General features: G+C 50.6%; 1 protein-coding gene across 5 annotated transcripts in view; it reads right to left on the reverse strand.

Annotated features, from left to right (window-relative positions):
- The window catches only part of CCND1 (cyclin D1), a 156,523-nt gene that overhangs the window by 5,417 nt on the left and 128,344 nt on the right, over positions 1-22,762 (reverse strand). For 2 of the 5 annotated variants that reach the window (XM_063397535.1, XM_063397537.1), the window contains exons 4-6: positions 8,960-9,175; positions 8,202-8,361; positions 2,967-3,115 (exon numbers count right to left, since the gene is read on the reverse strand). In XM_063397535.1, the coding sequence (XP_063253605.1) occupies positions 2,967-3,115; positions 8,202-8,361; positions 8,960-9,175 (525 nt within the window). Of the gene's footprint in view, positions 1-2,966; positions 3,116-8,201; positions 8,362-8,959; positions 9,176-10,272; positions 10,826-10,862; positions 20,608-22,762 lie in introns of those variants that run through there. The other 3 variants (XM_063397536.1, XM_063397539.1, XM_063397538.1) reach the window with 3 other exon arrangements.

Below are 22,762 nucleotides of genomic sequence, written 5' to 3' on the forward strand. Positions count from 1 at the left end.
TATGAATAATTACTGGAATAATAATAATAATTATTATTACTATGAATAGCACTGTGTCCTACTGTGTAGTAGTATTTAAAGGTACTTTTTGCCCACAGAATATTTCTTATCATTCAAAATTCTCAGAGTGCAGCATGCTGTAACTGTTTTTTTTAAAAACAATCTTTACAATGTATTATGAACAGACTGTCTCAAGCTACACTTGAACCAAAAGGTTTTTTTGCTCTTTAAGGCATTTTGTCTATGTCTTATTCACATGACTAATGGAGAAATAGTTTGCCTGTAGGAATGCATTAGAGCTAGCAAAAAAACAACAGCAAAACACAAAATTCACTGTGAACAACCTCACCAAAGCTGTTTTCATTCTCAGTACTTCCCAACACTGAAAAGCAAATGCAAAACTTGTGCATCACTCTGATAACTTCTCCAAACAACTTTTCTGCTTCACTGCCCAAATTTTCAATGCCCACAGTTTGTTCAAGGTCATAAACCTTTCCTGGATTAATTAAACTCCTCAGTGAAAAAGAAGAAGAAAAAAAAAAAGAAAAAAAAAGACTTGCTAGCTTAACTGATGTGGTCAAATACCTTTAAGACACAGTGGACATGATCAGACTCCAGGGTCAGCTAGGAAAGGAAACAAACAACAACAAAAAAGGAACTGCCTGGAAATCCTTTGTTCCTGCCTGACCTGTTCTGGATAACAAGCACATGTTGGAAGGTGCCTCTGAGAAGGGGCAGGCAGGAGGCGAATTCCAATGCACTAACAGACAGCGTGGAGACCCAATCTCATCTAGTTTAGCAAATTTCTGGCCTGGAAATGAATGTCAGGTAAAATTCCATCTGTTTGGATGATGGGGTCAAGAATAGAATGATGGAAGACAGCCCAAGACTTCTAATCGTGATTATCTGACTTCTAATTACCCCTGATCAAAGGCAAAATGGGAAATTGGACTCCTACCAACACATAAACATGAACCATAAAGGAATTCCAATCAGGTGATACTCATTTTACTTTAGATTCAGCTTTCTTTGAGACTAAAGGTAGAAGAGCGTAATTATGTAACCTGAAATCCAACAGACCCAGCTAACAGATCACCGGGGGAACAGCAGCCCTGCTCTCCACATTCCAGGACTATCCAATAAAAACCGTGTTCCCTGACAAGGGGAAGCATCACTGGGGCAGAACACACCTCACACAAATCCCAGTGAAATGGCACAGCAGGAGTGGCATCTGATCCCAGGGGCTGGCTGTACACACAGGTATTTTGGGAAAGCCTCCCTGCAGGGGAACCAGGCAGATTCCTCTCTCAGAACAACTGCAGTGGAAGCTGCTGCTCCCCTATTCCTCTCCAAACACGACGACAAACCTGTACATACACACAGCTTTGTGATGCTGATTTTCTGCAGCAATCCATAAAAAATCCTGACTTCCACCTGACACGTTCCACATTTAGCACTGGAAGCTGGAGGGGAGTTACTCCCTTTTCAAGCTGTTAACCAAGCTCTTAACCACCCCAGACTGTGGCCTTGCAATGACTCAGGACAATTGAAATAATCAAAAATCCTCTTTCTTGCTAAAGCGACTTTGTTTACTTTTCAAAGAGCTCTGTCATCAGCTAAGTCACATCAGGACAGCCCGTTGTTCCAGTGAGAGAAATCACTTCAGTGCCCAGGATCAGGACTGGTTAAATCATTTTGTTTGAATCAAGATGCTGCCTGAACAGATAGCAAGTATTTTCCCTCAGTACCTGCTTCAAACATCTCCCCCTGGACAGTGGCCAACCCCACACTGGAATTATCTGACTGTTCACAAAGTGACTAAAAGCATCACACGTGCACACCAAAGGGAGCAGCCCATTATTTCAGCATTTCTTAGAGTGTTTAACACTTCCACACTGTGTTACCTGGGCTGCAGGGGCAAAGATAAGGTGCTGGACACTGAGGCACTGTTCAGGTGATCAAGATAACACCCTGAGATATTGCATTTTCCAGCAATTGTTTCACACAGTCTACCAAAAGTAAAATATTCTCTTGCAAATAATTAATTGCAATGAAATCTCTCAATCCTGTCAACAAAGCCCAATTGCACAAATCCAGTTTTGCAGTGGCTGGGCTGGGGCAGTTTTCTGTGCATTTAAATTATTAACATGTAAAATAATTTAACAGCACCTCCAAGATTCTGCCCCTAACCACAGAGCTGTCTTTATCTGACTCATTGTCCAGCGTTGGAGACCTCACAAGAACCTTTTTAAAGCATCTATTTATTGGTCTTCCACATTGTTACAAAACAAAGCTCAACTCTGCCCCAACTTCACACACCATTATGACATGGATCATTGACTTTAGGTCTTCCTTGTAGGCTCCCTTCCTGGCCCATTCACTCATGAAAGGTTTATTGCTCACTAGTTACTGATGTGCATCTCCTGGAAGCTGCAGGGCAAAATGAAGAGTCCTGGGAGGACCATCCACCTTGTCAGAAAGCCGTGGGACAAGCATTTGTTCCAAAAAGGAATTCAAGACCAGCTACTGTGCAGCTCTAGCACGCAATAAACCAAATTAGATCATTAGAACTCTTTTAAGAAGAGCTTTCTCACACCACTTGGCACAATAAAAGGCCTCAAGAATGGTCAAAGATAAGGTCAGAGAGACCACGAGGTCTCAGTAAGTGTTTCCTGGTCTGGTTCCCCAAGTTTTGTTTTACAGGGGCTCCTGGTTTCATTACCCCCAGCCAAACATCCTTGTGTCCCACAGCCCAGGGCTGGAGGCGCCATTCCCACCCGGGAGCTGCAGCAGCATCACCAGGGATCAGCCCAGAGGCAGGCTGGGCACAGGGAACTCTGAAACCCCCGCTCCGAGGCCTGACCTCTCCCAGGATTCACTGGCAGATTAGCTCCCGTGCAGTAAGCAGGCATTCATTCTTAAAAACCCTTAATGCAGCAGATCAACCGAGAGAAAGAGTCACTTACCGGGTCACATTTGATAACTTGTGATAGGAAATGTGTGAGGCATTGATAGGAGAGGAAAGTGTTAGTGTTCCCCAGATGCAGGCCTTGCACAGCTGCTACCACGCTGCCAGCTGCGATCATGGAGGGTGGGTTTGAAATAAATTTAATATCTGTATGAAGAAAGGAGAGGAGAAAAAAAAAAAAAAGACTGAAATGATTGCTTTAGGAGAAGCCTGTCCATACACATACACTCTTTGTACCAGCGTGGCTTTCAGCTGCCAACTATTGCACCCCAAAAGGCAGGGAAATGGTGAGCAGGAAGGTGCTCCTGCTCTAAAGCTCTTACAGGTCCAGACCTGCCAACACTCATCCACAGGAGAGCTGCTCTGCACAGTGTGGCCCTTCCTAGCACTGGGCCATTCATCACCTCGAGGTACTGTTATCACAAGCAGGGCTCCCACTCTTCCCGTGTTAAAATACTCGGCTCCTGTGAATAATGGCACTGCACATCTGAGAAAACCTGTTCATATCCTGCAGTGTTCTGCATGGTCAGACCCAAGGTGCACTCTAACAACCAGTCCTGGGGCCCTCGAAAGCAGAAACCTTTGCTCTGACACTCAAAGGAATACTGCTTTAATGAACAACAACATCAACAAAAAGAAAGAGACCAGAAAGACTGCTTAACCCCGTCAGGAGGCAGATAATCCATATTTAAATTAAGGTTTCATCTTAAAAATGCTTTGTCTCACCCTAGTCTCTTGTCAGTGGCTGCCATCCATCCTGGCAACAGGGATTTAATGTAAATGTGGCATAACTAAGTGACGGGGGTCCCAAGAATTGGCGGACAATCAGTTACATTCTGATGTGACACCATGCTGACAAGAGGCTGGGCCCCCTTCCAGACTGCATTGCTGTAGGTCTCTCCACAAAGCCACTCCCAGCATCCCTTCAGGGGGCTATCTCTGCCATTTAGCATGGTTTTGCTTTGGGTTTGTTTGGTTTGGTTTGAGTTTTTTTCTATTTTTTTTTTTAATAATAATAGTCCACATTTTAATGATAAGACTCTTTTTCACTGGACAGGAATGCATTTGATCCATGGCTGTGAACACCTTGGAGGGGAATCAGGAACAAAGGAAGCAAGTGGCACATGTCAAGGTCCAATTTTTGTGAGGGAGAAAGGGAAACGCCACAATGTACACCAGAACCTGAGATACATTCCTTCAGCTTTTATCAGAATACAACTTCCTCTGGGCTGGAAAAATATAAACCATCTGTCAAAGCCCTGAATGAAATCAAAGGAATGGACAGCTTAGAGGGCTCAGTGGAACAGTTTAGGTATTAAATCATGCATCTCCTTTATTATGATAAAATAACTTTTGTGTAAATGTTTTACCAGTGGAACCAAAGCCTTCAGGACTCCGTGGAAGTCCTGGCCCTGAATCTGTTTATTCAGACACCTCTGACACTCCACTGTGGCCCTGACCAACACCCACCTTCACAGGGGCGCTTTGCGAACCTCCAAAATTAAACTGATTGATTTGATTAAACACCAAATTCTGGCCCAGCTTGGAGGACGCACTGCCAGCGAAAAGGCAAGCTTGAGCTGAAGTTACCTCGTTTACGTTCACATAAACATATCAAAACAAATTTGGTTTGCCTCCTTTTCCTAACCTGGCCGTATATAAACACACCCACCTTCCAGCAAGCTGCTGTCATCCCCCCAAAAAAATCCAGCAGCACTCCAGAGTGCTTATTGGCACTGCAGCCATTCCAAAACCAGCCCTGAACTGGAACTCTGACAGAGCTGCAGGTGGGCTCGGGAAAGGGAGGATCCCCAGGTGGATCCCAGCGGGATGGGGCTGCTCAGAGGGCCGGGGTGGCAGTGCCTTCCCGACACTGCTTACAGAGCTCCACAAACGGGAAAGGGAGGATTCCCAGGTGGATCCCAGCGGGATGGGGCTGCTCAGAGGGCCGGGGTGGCAGTGCCTTCCCGACCCTGTTTACGGAGCTCCACAAACGGGACGCGACCAAAACGCGCGGCTTTAATGAGCCCGTCCCGACAGCACCGCGCGCGGGAGGAATATTTGCGCTCCTCTTTCAAACGGGGCAGTAAACAAGAACATGAATTCATAGTCACACCCTCATTCTTTCCAAGGTGGAAAAGTGATAATGAAGTTTAAATGACCGGTTTGTGTCTGTCCCTATAACCACTCCAGACAAGCGGCATGGACTGCCTTTTTGTTGCAACTCAACAAGGAATTATTTGTGGCAGAGGCCACTAATTTCAGCATATTAATCAGGGGGCCCCTCTCGCCTGTAATTGGATGCCCCCAAGTGAAGAGTGTGGCATCATTGTCAGCCTCCATCGCCTCATCTTGCGCTATTGAGCGCTCAGGAACAAGGGGGCTTCGGTGAGATGAATTAGACCTGACACAGCCACAATGGGGTAGGGGGCCCCATCAATTGAAGCACACATCCCCAGTAGCCTATCTGAGACTTCATCCAAAAAGAATAAACAACTTCAGCGTTGTTAAAAAGAGAGAGAGGGAGAGAGAGAGGAGGGGGAGGAGAGAGAAGAATGCCAGCCACCCTGAAGGGAGGACAAAGCAGGCATATAGGCGCTGCAGCGCTTTAAAAAAAATTCCTAACAAGGCGAGTCACCCCTTTTCCTTTTTAAATGGAGCAGCAATTCCATCCGTCTGGAGAGCTGGGGGCTATGAATGAAAATCTTTTCATTGAGGCAAATCAAAACTGTGAACATAAATCACTTGCTGCAAGATGCAACAGGTTCCAACTGGTCACATACCTTGAGACTTCCAATTTTATAAAGGCCGGAGAATGGGAGAATTGTAACACGCTCGTTTCAAAGGGGGGGACCTTTCTTTCTCCTTCGGAGAGGACCAAAGCAACAACAACAACAACAGCAATAATAATAATAATAATAAGTAATAAAAAGGGGCCTGGTATGTTTTGATAACCAGAGGAACACAATGAAATGCTGAAGCTCCAATATTTGTTGCTATTCATTGTTATGCTTGTATAGAGCTGCAGCTCTCCCTCAACACCGGTCTTAACTTGGGCCAAAAGAGGCCTGCTTCCTTTTGAGCTCTCCCTGCCTTGCTCGGCCATGCCAAAGCCCCATTCATTAAGCTCAATTATGTGTTAACTTCAAACAACCCCTGGTAATTTTTTTTCCCTTTTTCTTTTTTTTTTTTTTTTTCTTTTTCGCTTTTTCTCCCGAACCTACCACAGCACAAAGGCATCCTTTGGTGAAAATGGATTTTTTTCAAAACCAAACCAAATCAAACAAACCCATTTCTACTTCTACTAGCCAGACAACTGGAGAGCGAGCTTAGGAGGAATTCCCCTCAACTTCACCTTGCAGCATAACCTTCTTTTTCTGGAGCAAACACATACACACTCATCTACAAACACTTCCACAGCCTTCACCTTGGTGAGCCAACTGGCCGAGGGTTTGTTTTCTAAGCAAGCATTATTCTGCAGTCTCTTCCTAGGAGAACCTCCTTTACAGAAGAGGAGGACACAGGCAAAGGAGAGACTGCACTTGCCCCTGAGGCCACTTAAGCGAGCTGTCAGTGTTTCCAGTGGACTTTGGATCAGGCCCCACAGCATCCAGGCAGCACATGGCATTTGCAGTCCACCTAGGTTCATTTTGGCAAGGGGAAACGCAGCACAACCCAGCAACAGCAAAGCAAAGTCCAGATGCTGCTCAAGCCACATGTGATCCTCACTAGCCAACAAAGAAGTCATGAGAAAAGCGAAAGGTAGAGAAAAACCCCTGACATCCAAAAATACCAATAAAAACACAGAGCCTAATGGCAGCCTTTCTGAGTGCTCCTTCCCCAGGCAATATTCCCAACTTCAGTAGGGAGCTGAAGAGGGCCCCAACTCTGGTGAGCTCAGCGCTGGTTTTTTTTTTTTAAAGCTAAGTAAAACTCCCAGAACATGGTTCTCATTTACTGATCCATTCTCCAGCTGTGGTGTGTAGCAGTGTTAAATAAAGGCTCTGGATGTGCTTCCTAAAAGAAACATAACAACACCGACAGTAGATCAAAGTACTGGACTCTTAGCAAGTCTCCAACCTTTGAACTACTCTTGTTTTCATCCCTGTCATTGCCAACACAACAACCTAGGTTAAACATCCCCACATCCAAAGGGGAGCCCGGGTGGCCATGCTTTTTTAGCTCCAAACTTAGCAAATCACGCCTCCAGGGTCGCAGCAGCCTCATATCTGGTGGAGCCTGGCGTGGGGGGACACTGGACTTCCCCAAAATGTTGCTGCCGGTGGTTTGAAGGTTGTGGCGCTTCCCAGCACGGAGCATTACTCCAGGCAAACCTCACCTACGAGCTGATGTTAGGCCCAAGATGAAGAGCAATGCCAGCGTTTATAAACTTCTCTTTTACGGCTTGGTTGTTCTATCTTTAGGCCTTGCAGCAGGGCTGGTTGTGCGAAACAAAACTTTTTTTTGTTTGTTTTGGTTTTTTGGGGGTTTTTTTTGCTTTTTTCCTCCTTCTGAGCGCCTGCCATCTTCCTTCAACCTCTGTGCACCAAATCCAACCTGTGGCAGGCGAGCCGGGCGGCACCGGCGGGCGCCCCGGGTTTGTGGAGCGTGGATACCACGGCTCCTCGGCGTCTTTGGAGGCCGGCCCTGCTCATGGCTCCAGCACAGCACGTGGTCGCCGGGGTGCAGATGGCAGCGGCTCGGTCCCGTGCCAGGAGAGGCCTCCGTGCCGCGTGGCCCTGCTCCAATCCACCAGCCACCGGGACGGGGCGCAGGGGGGAAGAGGCGGCTTCAAGAGGGAAGGTTTGAAACCCCCACGCGGTGCCATTCACAGGGGGAAATCTCCCTCCGCCTTTAAAAACTCATCCTAAAGAACGGATCCCCGCACAGGCAGGAAACCTTTTAGCGCCTCCCCACGTGAACCCGGTGTGGGGAGGCGAGGAAACCGTGCCACGCTGAGCTACACAGAGCTCGGGGGGTTTGTGGCCCCTCTCCCTCCCTGACAACCGCACCAAACTCCGACTTAGAGAAGCGAAACATCTCCTGGAAAGAACAACTTACCTCTGGCAAAGTAATCCACCTTCTGCAAACAAGGGGCAATAACCGAGCCTTAAACTACCTCCCCGCAGCTCTGCGAGCGCGCCCGGGACCGACAGCTACGGGCAGCGCTACGGGCCGGGGGCGGGCGCGTGTCGGGGAGCAACGCGCTTTGCGCAACGTGCAGGGCTCATACCTGTAGCGCACAGAGCCACAAAAGTCTGAGCATGTTTACGGATGATCTGCTTGGTGTCCTCTGCCAGAGGCATTTTAGTGAGGAAATGTTCAATGAAATCGTGGGGGGTCATTGCGGCCAGATTCCATTTCAGCTTATTCACCAGCAGCAGCTCCATTTGCTGCAAAGAGAAGAGGGAGGGGGAGCGGGGAAGGAGAGGGATGAGGAAGAAGAAGGGGGGAGCGCGATTAGAGCCGCTGGCACACGGGCCCGGGGGCGCAGCGCCGTGCCGGGCTCGGGGCGGGGTGCGGGGATCCCCCGCGCCGGGGCAGCGCCCGCCGGGGCCGGCAGGGGGAGCCCGCGGGCCGCCCATGGCCCGGGCCGGGCAGCGCGGGGGGGCCGAGCCCATCCCGATCCTATCCCGGCCCCACTCTGATCCTATCCCGATCCCATCCCGGCCCCATCATTTCCTACCCCGAGCCCATCGCGAGCCCATCCCGGCCCCATCAACTCCTACCCCGCTCCCATCCCGGCCCCATCCCGATCCCTTCCCGGCCCCATCAATTCCTATCCGATCCTTTCCCGATCCCATCCCGGCCCTATCCCAGCCCGCCGCCGCATCCACAGCCCCGCAGTCGCGGCCGGCGCTTCCGAGCAGTTCTTTTTTGCAGTTCTTTTTTTCTTTCTTCTTCCTGTATTTTTTTTTATATATAAATATATATATATTATGTTTCTTCCGATTTTTTTTTTATTCTTGAAGTGGTTGAACGTGAAATTACCAGTAATTCGTCGGGTCTAATGGAGTTATCTGTATAAATGCACAGTTTTTCTGCGGTCAGAGGAATAGTTTCCTTCATTTTTGAAGCCACAAACATGCAGGTAGCTCCGAGCAATTGCAATCGGCTTTTCTTGAGCGGTTCAAACGACAAAAATCTGTCCAAATAATTCATAGCCAAGGGGAAAACTTCCTCTTCGCACTTCTGCTCCTCGCAAACCTGCAAGAAGGAGAGAGATCGTTGAAGAATAATTTAATTGAGGCGAAAGCCTGGCTTGTCCCGCTGCTCTCGCCCTCCCTCCTCCCTCACCCCCAGGCTTTGCAGGGCAAGGTTGAAGGAGACGACGGGGAACCGCAGCTGGGGAAAATGGATAAATATGGGAAAAGCAGCGGCATCAAAGAAAACGAAAGTCACGAGTGACAAAGTGGGGGGAAATGTTGCGTTAGGAACCCGCAGGCGATTCATGGCAGAAGGGGAGGGGGGTAATCGAAGAAGAGGTCTGCGCCCACTTTTGCAGCCCCTAAGAACAAATTTTTTAAAAGGGAAGAAAACGGAAAGCGGAGGAAAATGCGAACCCCCGTGGTCGGTAACGGGGTGCAGAGCCGGCCTCGGCCCCGGATTTATTTATTTCGCTTTTATTTTTTCATCTAATTTGCCGTTGTGCTGCCGATTCCCCTCTCCGGTCGAGACACAAAGGTGGCGTCCAGCCTCATTTCCCCAGACGTCATCTTTTCAAAAAATATTTAAAAATATTTAAAAAATTATTCGAGCCCTCAAAAAAGGCTGAAAATGAAGCGGCGGGGGTCCTTTACCGAGCCCCGTGCCTCTGGTCCTGCTGGGGGGCTCCAGGGGGATCCCCCGAAGTGAAATTCACCGCCTCCCTCTCTCGCCCTGCAGCACAGCCGGGCGCGACATTTCCCAGAGCAAGGCAGGGCGCTGCCGTTTCAAAAATTAATTAAAAATACATCGCGGGCACCCAGGGCTTCCGAAAACGCATGAAAATGTAGCCCAGCTCCTGGGGCTCCCGCTGGGAGCCCCCCCGGACGTGTCCCGCCAGGGACGAGGCCCCTTCCAAGCGGCTTTTCCCAGGCGACCTTGCCGCTCGCCGCCGCAGCACAAGCGTGCCTTTGAGGGGTGACCGCAGCTCCAGCCTCTCTTCGCGCTGAACAAAGAAACTTTCACCCTGCGACTCCCCCCAGAAAGGCCGGAGCCCCTCGGGCCGGTCCCCCTGCCCGCAGCCCCAGCGGGGTCCCCCGGCCCCCGACCTTCCTCCCCCGGCCCCTTCCCCCGCTCCCCCCCGCCACACACACACACACCCTTGGCTTTGCTCCCCGGGACTTTCTTCGTTTTTTTCTCCCGATTAATAAACGCTTTTGCTTTGCAAATAAAAGAACAAAGATGGCGCGTAACACTGGCACGGGCAGCCGCTTGCATACGTGTACAGGGATATTAATTTAAAATAAAATCCCCAGAAAACACGAGCTGGCACGGCTGGCGGCGGCCGGGGGCTCGGCGGCCGGGCCGGGGCCGCTCCCCGCCGGGCCGGGGGAGCCCCGAGCCGGCTCTGCCCCGGCTCCCCGCGCCGGCACCGCCTGGCCCCGACGGCCGGAAAAGGTGCCGGGCACCCCCGAGCCCCGGGGGCACCGGGCAGGGGGGGCTCGTCCGCCGGCCCTCGGCGCCGGGAGCCGGCCGCGGCGGCGGGGACACGGAGCCGGCGACAGCGGGCACCGCCACCTCGGGCCGCTTCCCTCGATCCACGCGGGCGGCTCCGGGGACAGGCAACGTGTGCCGGCGGGGGAAGCGATCCCGGGGGAACGGGAGGGGGCCGCAGACGGGGCAGCCGCTCCCCGCAGCAATTCGTTTCCGTGCCGGAGCTTGCAAGGAAAAGTCCCCGAAAGATACAAACCTCCAGCATCCAAGTGGCAACTATTTTCCTCATATATGGCAAGATTTCTTTCTGCACGCACTTGAAGTAGGACACGGAGGGCGAGCAGGTCTCCTCCGCCTTGAGCATTGTCTGCAGCACCCTGTCATTGAGGAGGTTGGCGTCCAGGTAGGCTCGTCGGATGGTCTCCACCTCGCAGCACAGCAGCTGATGTTCCATGTCTGCCTTGGTCGCCTCGAGTCAGCTCTCTGCAGCAGGACTGAGTCAGTCGCTCGCTCGCTCTCTCTCTCTTCCCCTTCCAGGAGTCCCTTGGATGCTGCTTCTGCTACTGCCGCTACAGCCCTCTGGAGGCTGCAAAACTTTCTAACTTCCAACAAAACTCTCCTGGTGTAGTCCCTGTGACGTTACTGTTGTTAAGCAGAGATCAAAGCACGAGAGAGAATGAGAAAGAGAGAGAGAGCCAAAAGCAAGGGGCAGAGCCCTAAAGCCATCCCATAGGCTTCAAGTCCTTCCCCTTTGCTTAGCTTATAGAGAGCAGGGTTTTAATGCAAATGAGACAAGGGCTCGCTTTCTTCAAGGGCAAGGGAGAGGTGGGGGAAACCCAAATTGTCTCTTCAGTGGATCATGCATAATTTTAAAAATGGAGCCAGTTCTGCACTGGGAGCCAAATGATGAATGGGGCTAAGGCCACACACAGACACCAGGGAGAGAAATGCAAGGAGACTTAGTATTATTTTACAGGGGCACCGGGGAGGGGAGCGGAGCAGCACCAGTGCCTTGCAGTTTGCTACCAATATTATTATTGTTGTTATTATTATTATTAGTGCTGTCGCCGGCGTGTCCCTGCCATCCTGCCCTTTAAAAAGGCACGCTCCCTACCTGAATGCCAACTCGTTGCAGCTGATCCCAATGGAAAACCCTTTTCCTGTTTCCTCAGTCCTGTTTTTTCCCAGCCACGATGGTTTTGCCGCACACCAAAATTTTTAAACAATTGGGGTGTCCACCCCTCTGCAAGACGGTTCTTTTTCTAATCTTGTTTGTTTTTTAAAGGTCTTTCACTTTAAAGGTTCCCCCTTCCCAGAGGCGCACGGAGGTGGCAGGGGCCAGGGCAGAGCTAATCCCGGGCGCGGGCGGTGGCAGCGCACAGGGAAGGCCGCGCTCGGCTCCCCACCCCCGGCGCTGACCGCCACCCAGGAAAAACATCCCAGCGGAGCCGCAAAATGGTGGCCGGGGCTCCCTGCAGCACCTATGGGCAGCCGAGCCGGCGGTGAGGGAGGTGCCGGCAGCAGCCGGAGCCTGCAGGGGCCTCATCCGCGTCTCCAGGACATTCTGTCCACGCGTGATGGGGCCCCGCCGTAAATAACCCCATCGTGTACCTGAGAACGCTCTGGTTCTGTTCAAAAAGGGGGGCATCTCTGAAAAGTCTCACTTTGCGAGGCTTGAGGCCCACCAGGGAGCACCGCAGGCGAGGCCGATGCATGGGAGAAGAAGCGACTTGTCCGGCTCCAAAGGGAGAAGCAGGAGGGCCGTACATGGGGGAGCACGGATTAACCTCGGCCTCGGTGCTGCAGCATCACCTGGGTGTCTGCAATACCTGCCGGGGCTGCAGCCCCGATGGCAGGAACTGCAGCTGGTGGCAGGGGCTGCTGGCCGTGCAGGAGGACACAGCATCTCTCCTGCGTGGCCCGCGGGGAGAGCGGTGCCAAAGATCACAGGGCATGTTGTTGCACAGTTGTGTGTTTATGTAATCTCTTTGCACGGACTGTCTGCCCATCTTTCCTCGTTTACTCGTTGGCTTGTGCATTTGTCTCCATTTTGTCTCCGTCTGTCAGGAGCAGCAGGAGGAGGAGGATGTTGGAGGCCCCACGCTCTCAGTTCCCCTTGTACGCCACAGCCCGTGGGGCGACTGCGAGGGTCCCTCAGCGAGGAAGCTGTCCCCTGTCCCTCCTGTCTATTGTGCTTCACGCACAGGATGTGCGCTTCTTTCTACTACTTTAGCTGGCCGGGAAGGTTTTAATATTAAATATTAAATGAAGAAACACGCACGGCCCCGCGCTCCCGGGCCGGAATTGGACCTGCCTCCAACGCACATCCGGGGGCAGCCTATTGAATTAACATTGAATTAACATCCCTGCGCCCCCAGCACCTTTCTGTGAGCAGCTTTGGGGCTGCAGGGCAAGCCCGTCTCGTTCCCTTGGATCGCGCCAGCTCCTTCCTTCCCACCATTTCTGCCCGGGCACCCCGCTGCCCATGCCCACGGGTCGCTGTCCCTGCAGCCCCGCCCGGGCATCCTGCCGCTGCCGCCGGGGCTCTCGGAGGTGCCGTTCCCCCCGGAGCACGCGGCCGCCGCTCCATTCATAAAAGCGGCGCGGCGGGGCGCGGGCAGCGCGGCGGGCGGGCGGTGCCGGCGGCGGGCGGGGCTGGCGCGGGGCCCGGGGAGCCCCCGCGGGGCGGCGCGGCCGCAGGAAGCGGCGGCGCGGGAGCCAATGGGGGCGCGGGGCTGTTACCGGGCGGGACGGGCAGATCTCGGCCGGGGCTCGCCCGGTCCCGCCGACACAAAGGGGACGGGCCGGGCGGCAGCGCCGGAGCCGCCGCCGGGCCGCCCCCGCTCGCCCCGGTGGGCAGCGCCGGGCGGTCCCGCACCTGCCCGGGCCGCGGGGCGGTGGCGCCCGCCCGGGCCGCTGCCGTGCCCGTAGCGGAGCCCCGGGGCGCGCTCCCCGCCGGCCGCCCCGCTCCCGAGCCCGTCCTGCGATGCGGGATGAGGGATGCGCGCTGCGGCCGCTTCCGCCGCCCTCGCCCCCGGGGGCTTCCGACGGCGCTTCCTTCCTGCCCGCTCTCCCTCCCTCCTTCCCTCGCTGCCTGCCCGGCGCTCCCCTCCCCGCGGCGCCCGCCCGCTGCCGGCGACGCCGGGGCCGGCCGCCACTTTCTCATGATGTCATCCCGCCCCCGCCGCTGCGCGGCCCCGCCGCGGGAGCGCGCATTCCTGGCGTGCCGCCGCCGCCGGTGCGCGCCGTAATGCCGCGAAGAGCGGCGCACGGACAACTCTGCGGGAGAGAACAGCTCCCCCGAAAAATCCCACTCCTGGCCGGACTGCTCTGCACAGGAGAGGGTCCGGCAGGCCATCTCGGACCTGGAGCCGCTCTCCTGTCACACTGAGGGAGCTGGGTTAGTCTGCGAGGGCAGCTCCTCACTGCCTATAAAAGTCTCCCAGGGGTGCCAAGAGGAAGGTGCCAGACCCCTCCGTGTGCCCAGCAACAGCATGAGGAGCAGTGGAGTAAACACAAAACAGAAGTTCCACCCCAAAGGGAAGAAGAACTGAACCTGGAGGGTGGCAGAGCTCTGGAACAGCTGCCCAGGGCGGGCGAGGGTCTCCCTCTCTGGAGACATCCCAAACCCGCCTGGAGGCGTTCCCGTGTGCCCCAAACCCCAGGGCATCCCTGAAATGAGGAATTCGATGGAGCAAAGCTCCCAGAGGGTTTCTGTACGGGAACCATCACCAAGCCGGGGAGAGGATCGAGTGCGGGTGGGAGGGAAGGTGGGGGTGGCCAGGGTGTCCCTGATGGCACCAAACAGGCAGGGACGGACCCAGAGCTAGTAGAATTTAGCCCAAATTCATCCTGGGGCTAAGAAAATGCAAAAGGGCTAAATGCAGGGGGAAAAAATAAGGAGGGGAGGAAGGTTTTACTTCTTTCTTCATGGAGGGAAACCTCTGGTTAGGCCATGCCAGAAGTGGAGAGGCATGACAGACAGTAACAAGGTGAATAAACAATATATTTAAGCACCAGCATCCTTAAAGTGAAAGTGTTTTAGTGGAGAATATTTTGATTTTTATAACCAGCAGCTCCAGTTTCTGTTTTGCTCAGCTGACAGTATGTTTTGGTAATGTATCAGCATGGAAAATGGCCACCACAGACACTGGGGTTTGATATGGGTATGCACATCTTGGCCACACAGAGCATTTACACTCGGTTTACAAGGTAAAGAAACATTTTCTCTATTCCCCAAACTGCCACTCGCTCTTGCAGCATAGTGAGGCTTTCAAAGGTATATAATAAATACCTTTGGAAATTTGTTGTTGGATTGCTTATTCCAAAAATTTCAAAGTACAATGTTGTTATTATTCTTTAAAACAAACAGACCAAAAAACGCAGGGAGCTGTTTTGTGGCATAATTCCCTGCAAGTAAATCAGCATGGATCAGAAACTGATGAGGGCTGCAGAAATGCTCCCTGAGGAAGGATGCTCTCCCATGGGGCTGCTGTGCTCATCTGCAGGATGTCTGCATCCCTCAGACCCTTCTGAGATCCTCAGCCAGGCTGATCCTTGCTGTAAAGTGGATTGGCACATCTCTCAAGGACAGCTATGCATTCTTTGAACCTTCAGTAAAAATAACTTGGCTCGGAAACAAGTCTAAAATGCTGGGTTATAGTTTTGACCCGGAGGGTAGATGGCAAAATGATAAATTTGCAAAACTCAGGCATCTTTCAGAGCGCATGAATTCCATGGGATTAATACCACCAACTTCAAAGGGAGCAGGATTGAATCTGTAATGTATGGCACTAATGACTACAATTAAATAAACTCACTTTGCCTGGACTTTCTACCACCTTGAGCCTCGTGTGTGTGTGTCTGTGCACCTTTATGAGTGCGCCAAAGGAGTGGATTCAGGGTGCTGCCATTTCAAACCTGCAGCACCCCTGCTAGACTGATGAAAATATAAATAATGATGCAGGGTGTCAGGATTTGGGGAATCTGGCTCACTTGTTTCCAGAAATCAGTAAAGGAAGTGAAGAACTGAGAACCTCGAGAGATGAGATTACAGTCTTAGTGAAGCCTTCAGAAATATTTATACTTAATTGGAGCTCTTTGTTGCAACTGGTATTTTCTTATTTACTTGAGATGCAGCCCGATTTGGTTAAAAATGAGTATGGAATAGCATATTTTTGGGGAAACACACAGTCCTAGAATTACATCTTTGTATCCTATTTATTTTGTATTTTTTTTGCTGTGTCTGGAACACTACACAGCATCAGCAGTAGCTGCTTTGTCCCCTCTGGTTGGTTCTTAACCTGAGGGGAGGAAGATGGAAGAGGATGCAAGGAATGAAAATAAGCTATGTAACTCAACCAAATTTCTTTTGTTGGGTAATTTTCATTTGTGTTCACATCATTGACCAAATTGCTCAGGTTTGCAGCCTTGGACTGTGAATGCTTCTCTTTTCGGAGAAGAAAACTGAAAAGAGGGATCATCTTTCTGAGTGTGTATTCCATTTCAGAGGGATTAGAGTAAAAAAAAAAATCAAAATAAAATATGAGTGTCAGTTTTGATCAGTGACTACATCAACCCAAAATACACACAGAGGTCTCCTCCAGCCACAAGCTGGTGGTGCCATGCTGTGAGTGCTGAACAGGTAATGTCCCAGAATATTGGGAAAAAGGAGGATCTGGAAAAGGGGAGTGGCTGCATTTTTGCTTGAAATGCACGAGAAAGCTATGCCCCCACCTTATCTCTCCTCTTTAAAATCTCTGTATAGCATATTCCCTTCACAACCAGAGCATTTCATCGAATCCCAGCTTTGCCTCTGAGTGCAGGCTGGAGAAGGAAACTGATTAAAAAGCTGAACCCCCATCAAAATATTGGTATAAAAGCAGGAGAATTTTCTCAAGAAATTACCAAGAATATTTTTCCTACTTCTGCAGTAATCAAATGATGTAGCACAATGACTTGCACTGATGGAAATGAGGCTAAATTGTGAATGGTTTAGAAGCTAATTCAGGAAAAGACTGAAATATGTGCCTGAATTTAAATAAGTAAGTACACTGGAATTACTCATGTGCCTAAATATTAAATATATGTTTAAATACATTGCTAAACTGGAGCCTAAGGGTATGGTTTAAAGTTAAGGCTAAACTAGTCTAGACAGTAGCTGTTGCTGAAAGTGATTATTCTTCTTCTGGTTGGCTTCCCTAAAATACCCATCCTGGAGAAAAACCAACACAGCTTGTTGACAAGGACAGTTACTTCCTCAGCCACTTTGAAAAGCATCCATTTCTCCTAAAAAATGAAAGTAAAAGTCTCAGTGAATGCTAAAATCCACGGAGATGGGCTGGAGTCAGCTTTTGTGCTAACATGCAGCCCCTGTTTGATTTCACAAGCTCCAGCCTGTTGGAGACAGAACAGAGGGGAGCAGTTCTCACGCCGACTGGGATGATTTTACTTCCTGTGCTCGTGGGCTCTTCCATCCTGCCAGGATATCCAGGGGGAAGGGAACAGCAGAGAAAATGTGTCAGGGAAACCAAGCTGGCTGCAAAGCAAGTGAGAGGAGACAGGGTGCTTTGAGGTGCTTGCCCCTGTCAGGGGGATGAGGAGATGCTGAGGGTTTGGGATGCTCACCCCTCTCACTGGGATGAGGAGATGCTGAAGGTTTGGGATGCTCACCCCTGTCAGTGGGATGCAGCAGATGCTGAAGGTTTGGGATGCTCACCCCTGTCAGGGGGATGAGGAGATGCTGAAGGTTTGGGATGCTCACCCCTGTCAGGGGGATGAGGAGATGCTGAAGGTTTGGGATGCTCACCCCTGTCAGGGGGATGAGGAGATGCTGAAGGTTTGGGATGCTCACCCCTGTCAGGGGGATGAGGAGATGCTGAAGGTTTGGGATGCTCACCCCTGTCAGTGGGATGCAGCAGATGCTGAAGGTTTGGGATGCTCACCCCTGTCAGTGGGATGAGGAGATGCTGAAGGTTTGGGATGCTCACCCCTGTCAGGGGGATGAGGAGATGCTGAAGGTTTGGGATGCTCACCCCTGTCAGGGGGATGAGGAGATGCTGAAGGTTTGGGATGCTCACCCCTGTCAGGGGGATGAGGAGATGCTGAAGGTTTAGGATGCTCACCCCTGTCAGGGGGATGAGGAGATGCTGAAGGTTTGGGATGCTCACCCCTGTCAGGGGGATGAGGAGATGCTGAAGGTTTGGGATGCTCACCCTCTCAGTGGGATGCAGCAGGTGCTGGGGTTTTGGGATGGTCACCCCTCTCTCCTCAAAGACTGACTGGAATTTTTCTGGAATAAAACCACAGAGGCTGAAGGGTGTGGACCTGACAAAGGCACGTGGCCTCTTGGAAAGGTTGAGGCTTCCTGCACACACCCCAGAGGTCATGGGCTGGGGCAGACGATGCTTGCAGAGCTGTCTGGATTGTTAAGGGTGGTGTTAGCAGATCCCAGCCTCTCCCTGCAGACACTGAAAGGCAGCAGAGCTCTGAGGACCCCAGGTATCCTCCAGGCAAGTTTTCTGTGGAAGGACTGTGGATTTCATCATGGACCATTTGTGCTGCTGCTCAGCGCTTGGCTGCCTGCCTGTGAGGGCTTTGTGACAAGACCCCGAGCAAAGACCTAGCAGGTTTTTAATCAGATGTTTCCATTGCCTTTAATATGTGGTACCCATCAGATTAGAGTCACTCCAGCCTTCCACACAGTGCCTCATTTATCCTTGCTCCTGCCATGTGCCCAGCTCTGCTCTGCTGATGTTGCATCTGGTTGTGCAGTCCTGTTGTGGGTTTTTTTTTGGTTTTTTTATTTTGGGTGGGGGAGTGGTGCAATTAGCCTGGTTGAAGCAACGAGGCCAAGGAACATCGAGCAGTAAAATCAAGTCTTGATGACATATTTGAACTCTTGGAGACCATGGGTTATCTGATCTGCAAGGTCACTGCTATTCTCTGGGAAAGTTTAAAAGAATCCGCTCCTGTTTCAAGCTTAAAGGGCCCTTCTTGATAATTGTAGGATGCAAATTCAGTTTTTCTCTAAGTATATGCAGTTGGTGAGTGTTCCAGGCTATTTAGTACCTGTGTTTTTATTTCCTTTTCTTTTAACTGCTCATCAAAAGCAAACAGAATAGAATTAGTTTTAATGAACAGAAGGAAAAAGTGACTCCAGCAAGGCTCCTTCTGCTACCAGAACTGAATGAAATGCAGAAAGGAAAATAACAATAATATGAAAATGAAAAACCTACAAAGAACTTAAAAATTCCTTTTAATCATTTAAGCTGTCATCAGTAGCAGAAATAAGGAATTATATTTCAGACATGACTTATACCAGGCATGCCTTAAAAAGAAAAAAGGCAAATTGATAGTGCCTGAAGAGTCTGTGCCTGGGAATAAAAAAGTGCAGAATTAGGCTCTTGGAAGCCAAGCGCCTTTTCCACTGTTCAGTCTGTAGAAGAAAAGAGCTGATGGCCCTTGATCTTTAGCAGCTCTAACAGATGGACTTGGGGAAGCAGGGGGAAAATCACATCAGTGACAGTTTAGCCTCTGTGTATTTGTGAAAAGTCAAGATTTTAGGAGCTATTCTATTACCAGGATTCATTATGGGCATGATTATCTTAGCAGCGTTCTCCTGTAACACAGACCATAAAGTCCCCTCAGAACGGAACCCAATGCTAAAAACGCTGCATAATAACTTTCACAGACCATTAAGCTTTAAGGCTGCAGCGTGGGAGTTTGTTACAAAGAGACCCTCTTACAGCAGCAGATACTTTAAGTGAGAGGCATTTCCCACCCCGGGCTTTATTTGCTGCCAAGTCTGATTTCTGGCTGTGTTTATGTTCCTATACGGGCTGGCTTAGCTTGGCAGTGGGGTTGCTGCAGTGGCACGAGGAGAGCTGCAGGAAGGGATTGGGCAGGCTGATATTTTCCTTTCATGGGAAGCTGAATATGTAAACTCCTGGCCATTTTATCCTTGCTGGCTGTGGCAAAGTGTCCCCCACCCCTCTGTTTCCCTCCTGTTATAGTAACTATTATTCAGCAGGATGAGGTTCCTGGTGTCTTTCATGCTGCTCTCTGTGCTTTTGGGAACAAGGCTAACGCACTCCCTTGCCTCAGGGATTCTGAATTCCCTGTCCTTAAGGAACGTGCAGCTTATCTACAAAGCAATGCACTGCTTGTGCCATAAAAAATCCCTTATCACTGGTAGGAATATGGATTCAGACCCATTTGTTTGGCTCTCTGTAGGTATGGGGGTTTAGGGAAGGGATCCTATTGCCTTGCCATTATCTCCTTGGGCTGGTTTTGCCCTGGTATAATTCCATGGAAGCTGCTCCTGACTCAGAGGAGGTGGGGAATGATTGAGTGCATGGACTTGATGAAGTTACAGTGATAGCAAAACGTGAGCTGGAGTCTCTGGCGGGGAAAATCTTTCATTTCCCATTGATAAAAAGTTTATGATTAATCACTGGCTTGATTACATTACCCTTTAATTAAGCTTGTAAGTGCCGAACAGTGGGGACTTTGGTGTGCTTTTCCTTTGCTATCTCCTGATTGTGCCTCTGCTGGTGTGATTTTATAGAACCATAGGATCATTTAGGCTGGAAAAGGTCATCAAAGTCCAACTGTTAAAAAAGGTCTTGCAGTGATTTCCCCTTCCTGGAAGGCTTCCCAGAAATTTAAGTCATATTACTCCCTGCTGATGCTTCCATAGTTGGAACGACCTCAGTGGAAAGCAAAAATGTAGGTGAAAAAATGTGTTGGTTTGAAATCTTGGGATTTTCTTCTACAGAAAGCTGCTGATTCTAAGCATGGATCTACAGCCCAGGCAGCTGGAATGGGCAATTTCCTCACCCAGGATCACACTGCACCTCACAAACTCACCAAAACCACCACCACTGACTGCAGGAGGAGCAGGGCTGGCCGTGGCAGCTCCTCAGCACAGACTGCGTGGATCTTTTCCACAGTTCCATCCCGAGCCACGGGAGCCAGTTCCATCTCTGGTGAGATGTGTCCTGGGAAGATCAGGGGACACAATGACAAAGGGAGAATTCCAGTTCTGAACAGAGGAACCTAAGGAAAGGCGGGGTGCTGTGCTTCGGAAGGGCTCCCTCACAGACCTGCAGGAATCACAGAATCACCAGGTTGGAAGAGACCTCCAGGATCATCCAGTCCAACCCAGCCCTAACCTCAGCTAAACCACGGCACTCAGTGCCACGTCCAGTCTTTCCTTAAACCCATCCAGAGATGCGGAATCCACCACCTCCCCAGGTAGACCATTCCAACACTTTATCACCCTTTCTGTAAAAACCTTTTTCCAGGAAGCCTCAGCTGCTTTTGTCCTGAGGAGGGTTTGGTGGCTGGGCTCAGTTAGGAATGGCCATGGGACACGGGGATGGAAAGTGAGCGAACCCCCTCAGGTGCCTCAACCCACCTCAAAATCCCAACTTTACCCACTTTCACAAGTCCTTCACTGCCTAGAGAGACAATCAGTCCCAAGCCAGGACAGACTGAGACCTTTGATGGTATCAGCCTGAAGATAAGGAGAGCTGCCAAGATAGATGTTGGTTTCACTTTGTGCCTTGCCGGCAGCCCCTGAGGCATCCACCCTTTCACAAGTCACCGTCACCCTCAGGAGAAGTCCCTGCTAAGATTCAGCCACTGGAACGTGCAGGCAGGAGCTGGAGGGCAGGGATCAGGCCACAGCTCTGGTACCCCACTCAGAGTTCAGCATTTTGTCGCTGGCAGTGACCATCGTGGGGCTGTTTCAGACAAAAATCTCAAAACACAAAGAGTCAAAATTCCAGTCCTCACTCCAGTGGAGCTTAGCACCAGTCAGACACAGGTCTCTTCTGCTCCAGTGCATCTTCTTAGCAGGAAAACCAGGTTCTGAGCTCAGGCTGGCTCTTGTGACAGAAGGGTGTTTAGAAACCCCCTCTGCCACCTTTGCTCCCAAGCTGAGGGAGCCCAACCAGCTCAGGGCCCTGGCTCCATTCATGGCGTAGTTATCTCATGTGTCTGCCTCAGCTGATCAGGAGAGAGATGCAATTACACCCAGGCATGCAATTTTGGACTAGTTTAAGTGATATCACGCAATAATAGTAATGATAATGACGATAATATCTTATGCCATGGGTGAGAAAAATTAGCTATTGTCTCAGAACGTACCTGACAAGCAGCACAATGCAGTGCTATGTACTCAGAAGGAGAATACAAGTTACTTCACTCACTTCCATCCCAGCCTAGGGCTTAAATCCGGGAGACAGAATGATCTGCATGAGAAATGTGGCACGAAGCACCAGCCCGGGCTGATAGGAGCTGCAGGCTCCCACACAGCCCACACCACGATAGCGCTATCAGATGGAAAGGGGTTGTACACAACGCTAGCCTTGCAGCCTCAGCCGAATGTCTTTGCAATGGTTTCCCACATCACTTAACAGCTTGTTTAACCCATCATGATTAACCAGCAGGCTCGGCAAGACTCTCCCACAATCGCTAAGAATGCAGCAGAAGGCCTGAAGTACCACAGTGGAGGGCAAACACCAGGATGGGCAGTCAGTGCTGCCCATGCCACTCCTGAGAAGTACCCACAGCTGTCTGGGCTCCAAAGTGCTGTAGATGCATGGCTAATATTTTAGTTTCAGTCCTTCCCAGATATATTGCAGTCAGGCTCAGGAGAAGAACAGAAATCTTGAAGTCCTATTACGTGTATTAGCAGAGCTGTGCAAAGCCACAGCTTTTTCTCAGGCTGCACAAATCATCACTTATCTCTCTGTGATTCTCAGAAGAAGGCTTGATCATGGAGTGATTGCAGTGAGGTTTTTCACTTCACTCTGAAAAGGCTTCTATAAAATGTGACAGTAGATAAATGCCTTCTCTGGGATGCCAGTTTGCTTTATATTAAGATCACCTGGAGAAAGACAGCACTTTTTTAAATGATGCTTTTCACCTCCTCTTTGCCATGCACCTTTGCCTATTTACTCCCTTGCAAAGTTTGGCAATCGGTAATGGATGTGCCAACCATCCTCTCTGTTGTTAAGGCCATGGTTTCTTCTCATTCTAATTGCAAACCACTTTCTTTATCATGAAAATTTTAAATTTCCATAAACAGCCACCCTGAAGTCTAAGTGAATGCTAAACAAAACTAAAAAACAAAGTGAGAGGAAGTAC

The sequence above is a fragment of the Prinia subflava genome, chromosome 5 (assembly GCF_021018805.1).
Source record: "Prinia subflava isolate CZ2003 ecotype Zambia chromosome 5, Cam_Psub_1.2, whole genome shotgun sequence".
NCBI lineage: Eukaryota > Metazoa > Chordata > Aves > Passeriformes > Cisticolidae > Prinia > Prinia subflava.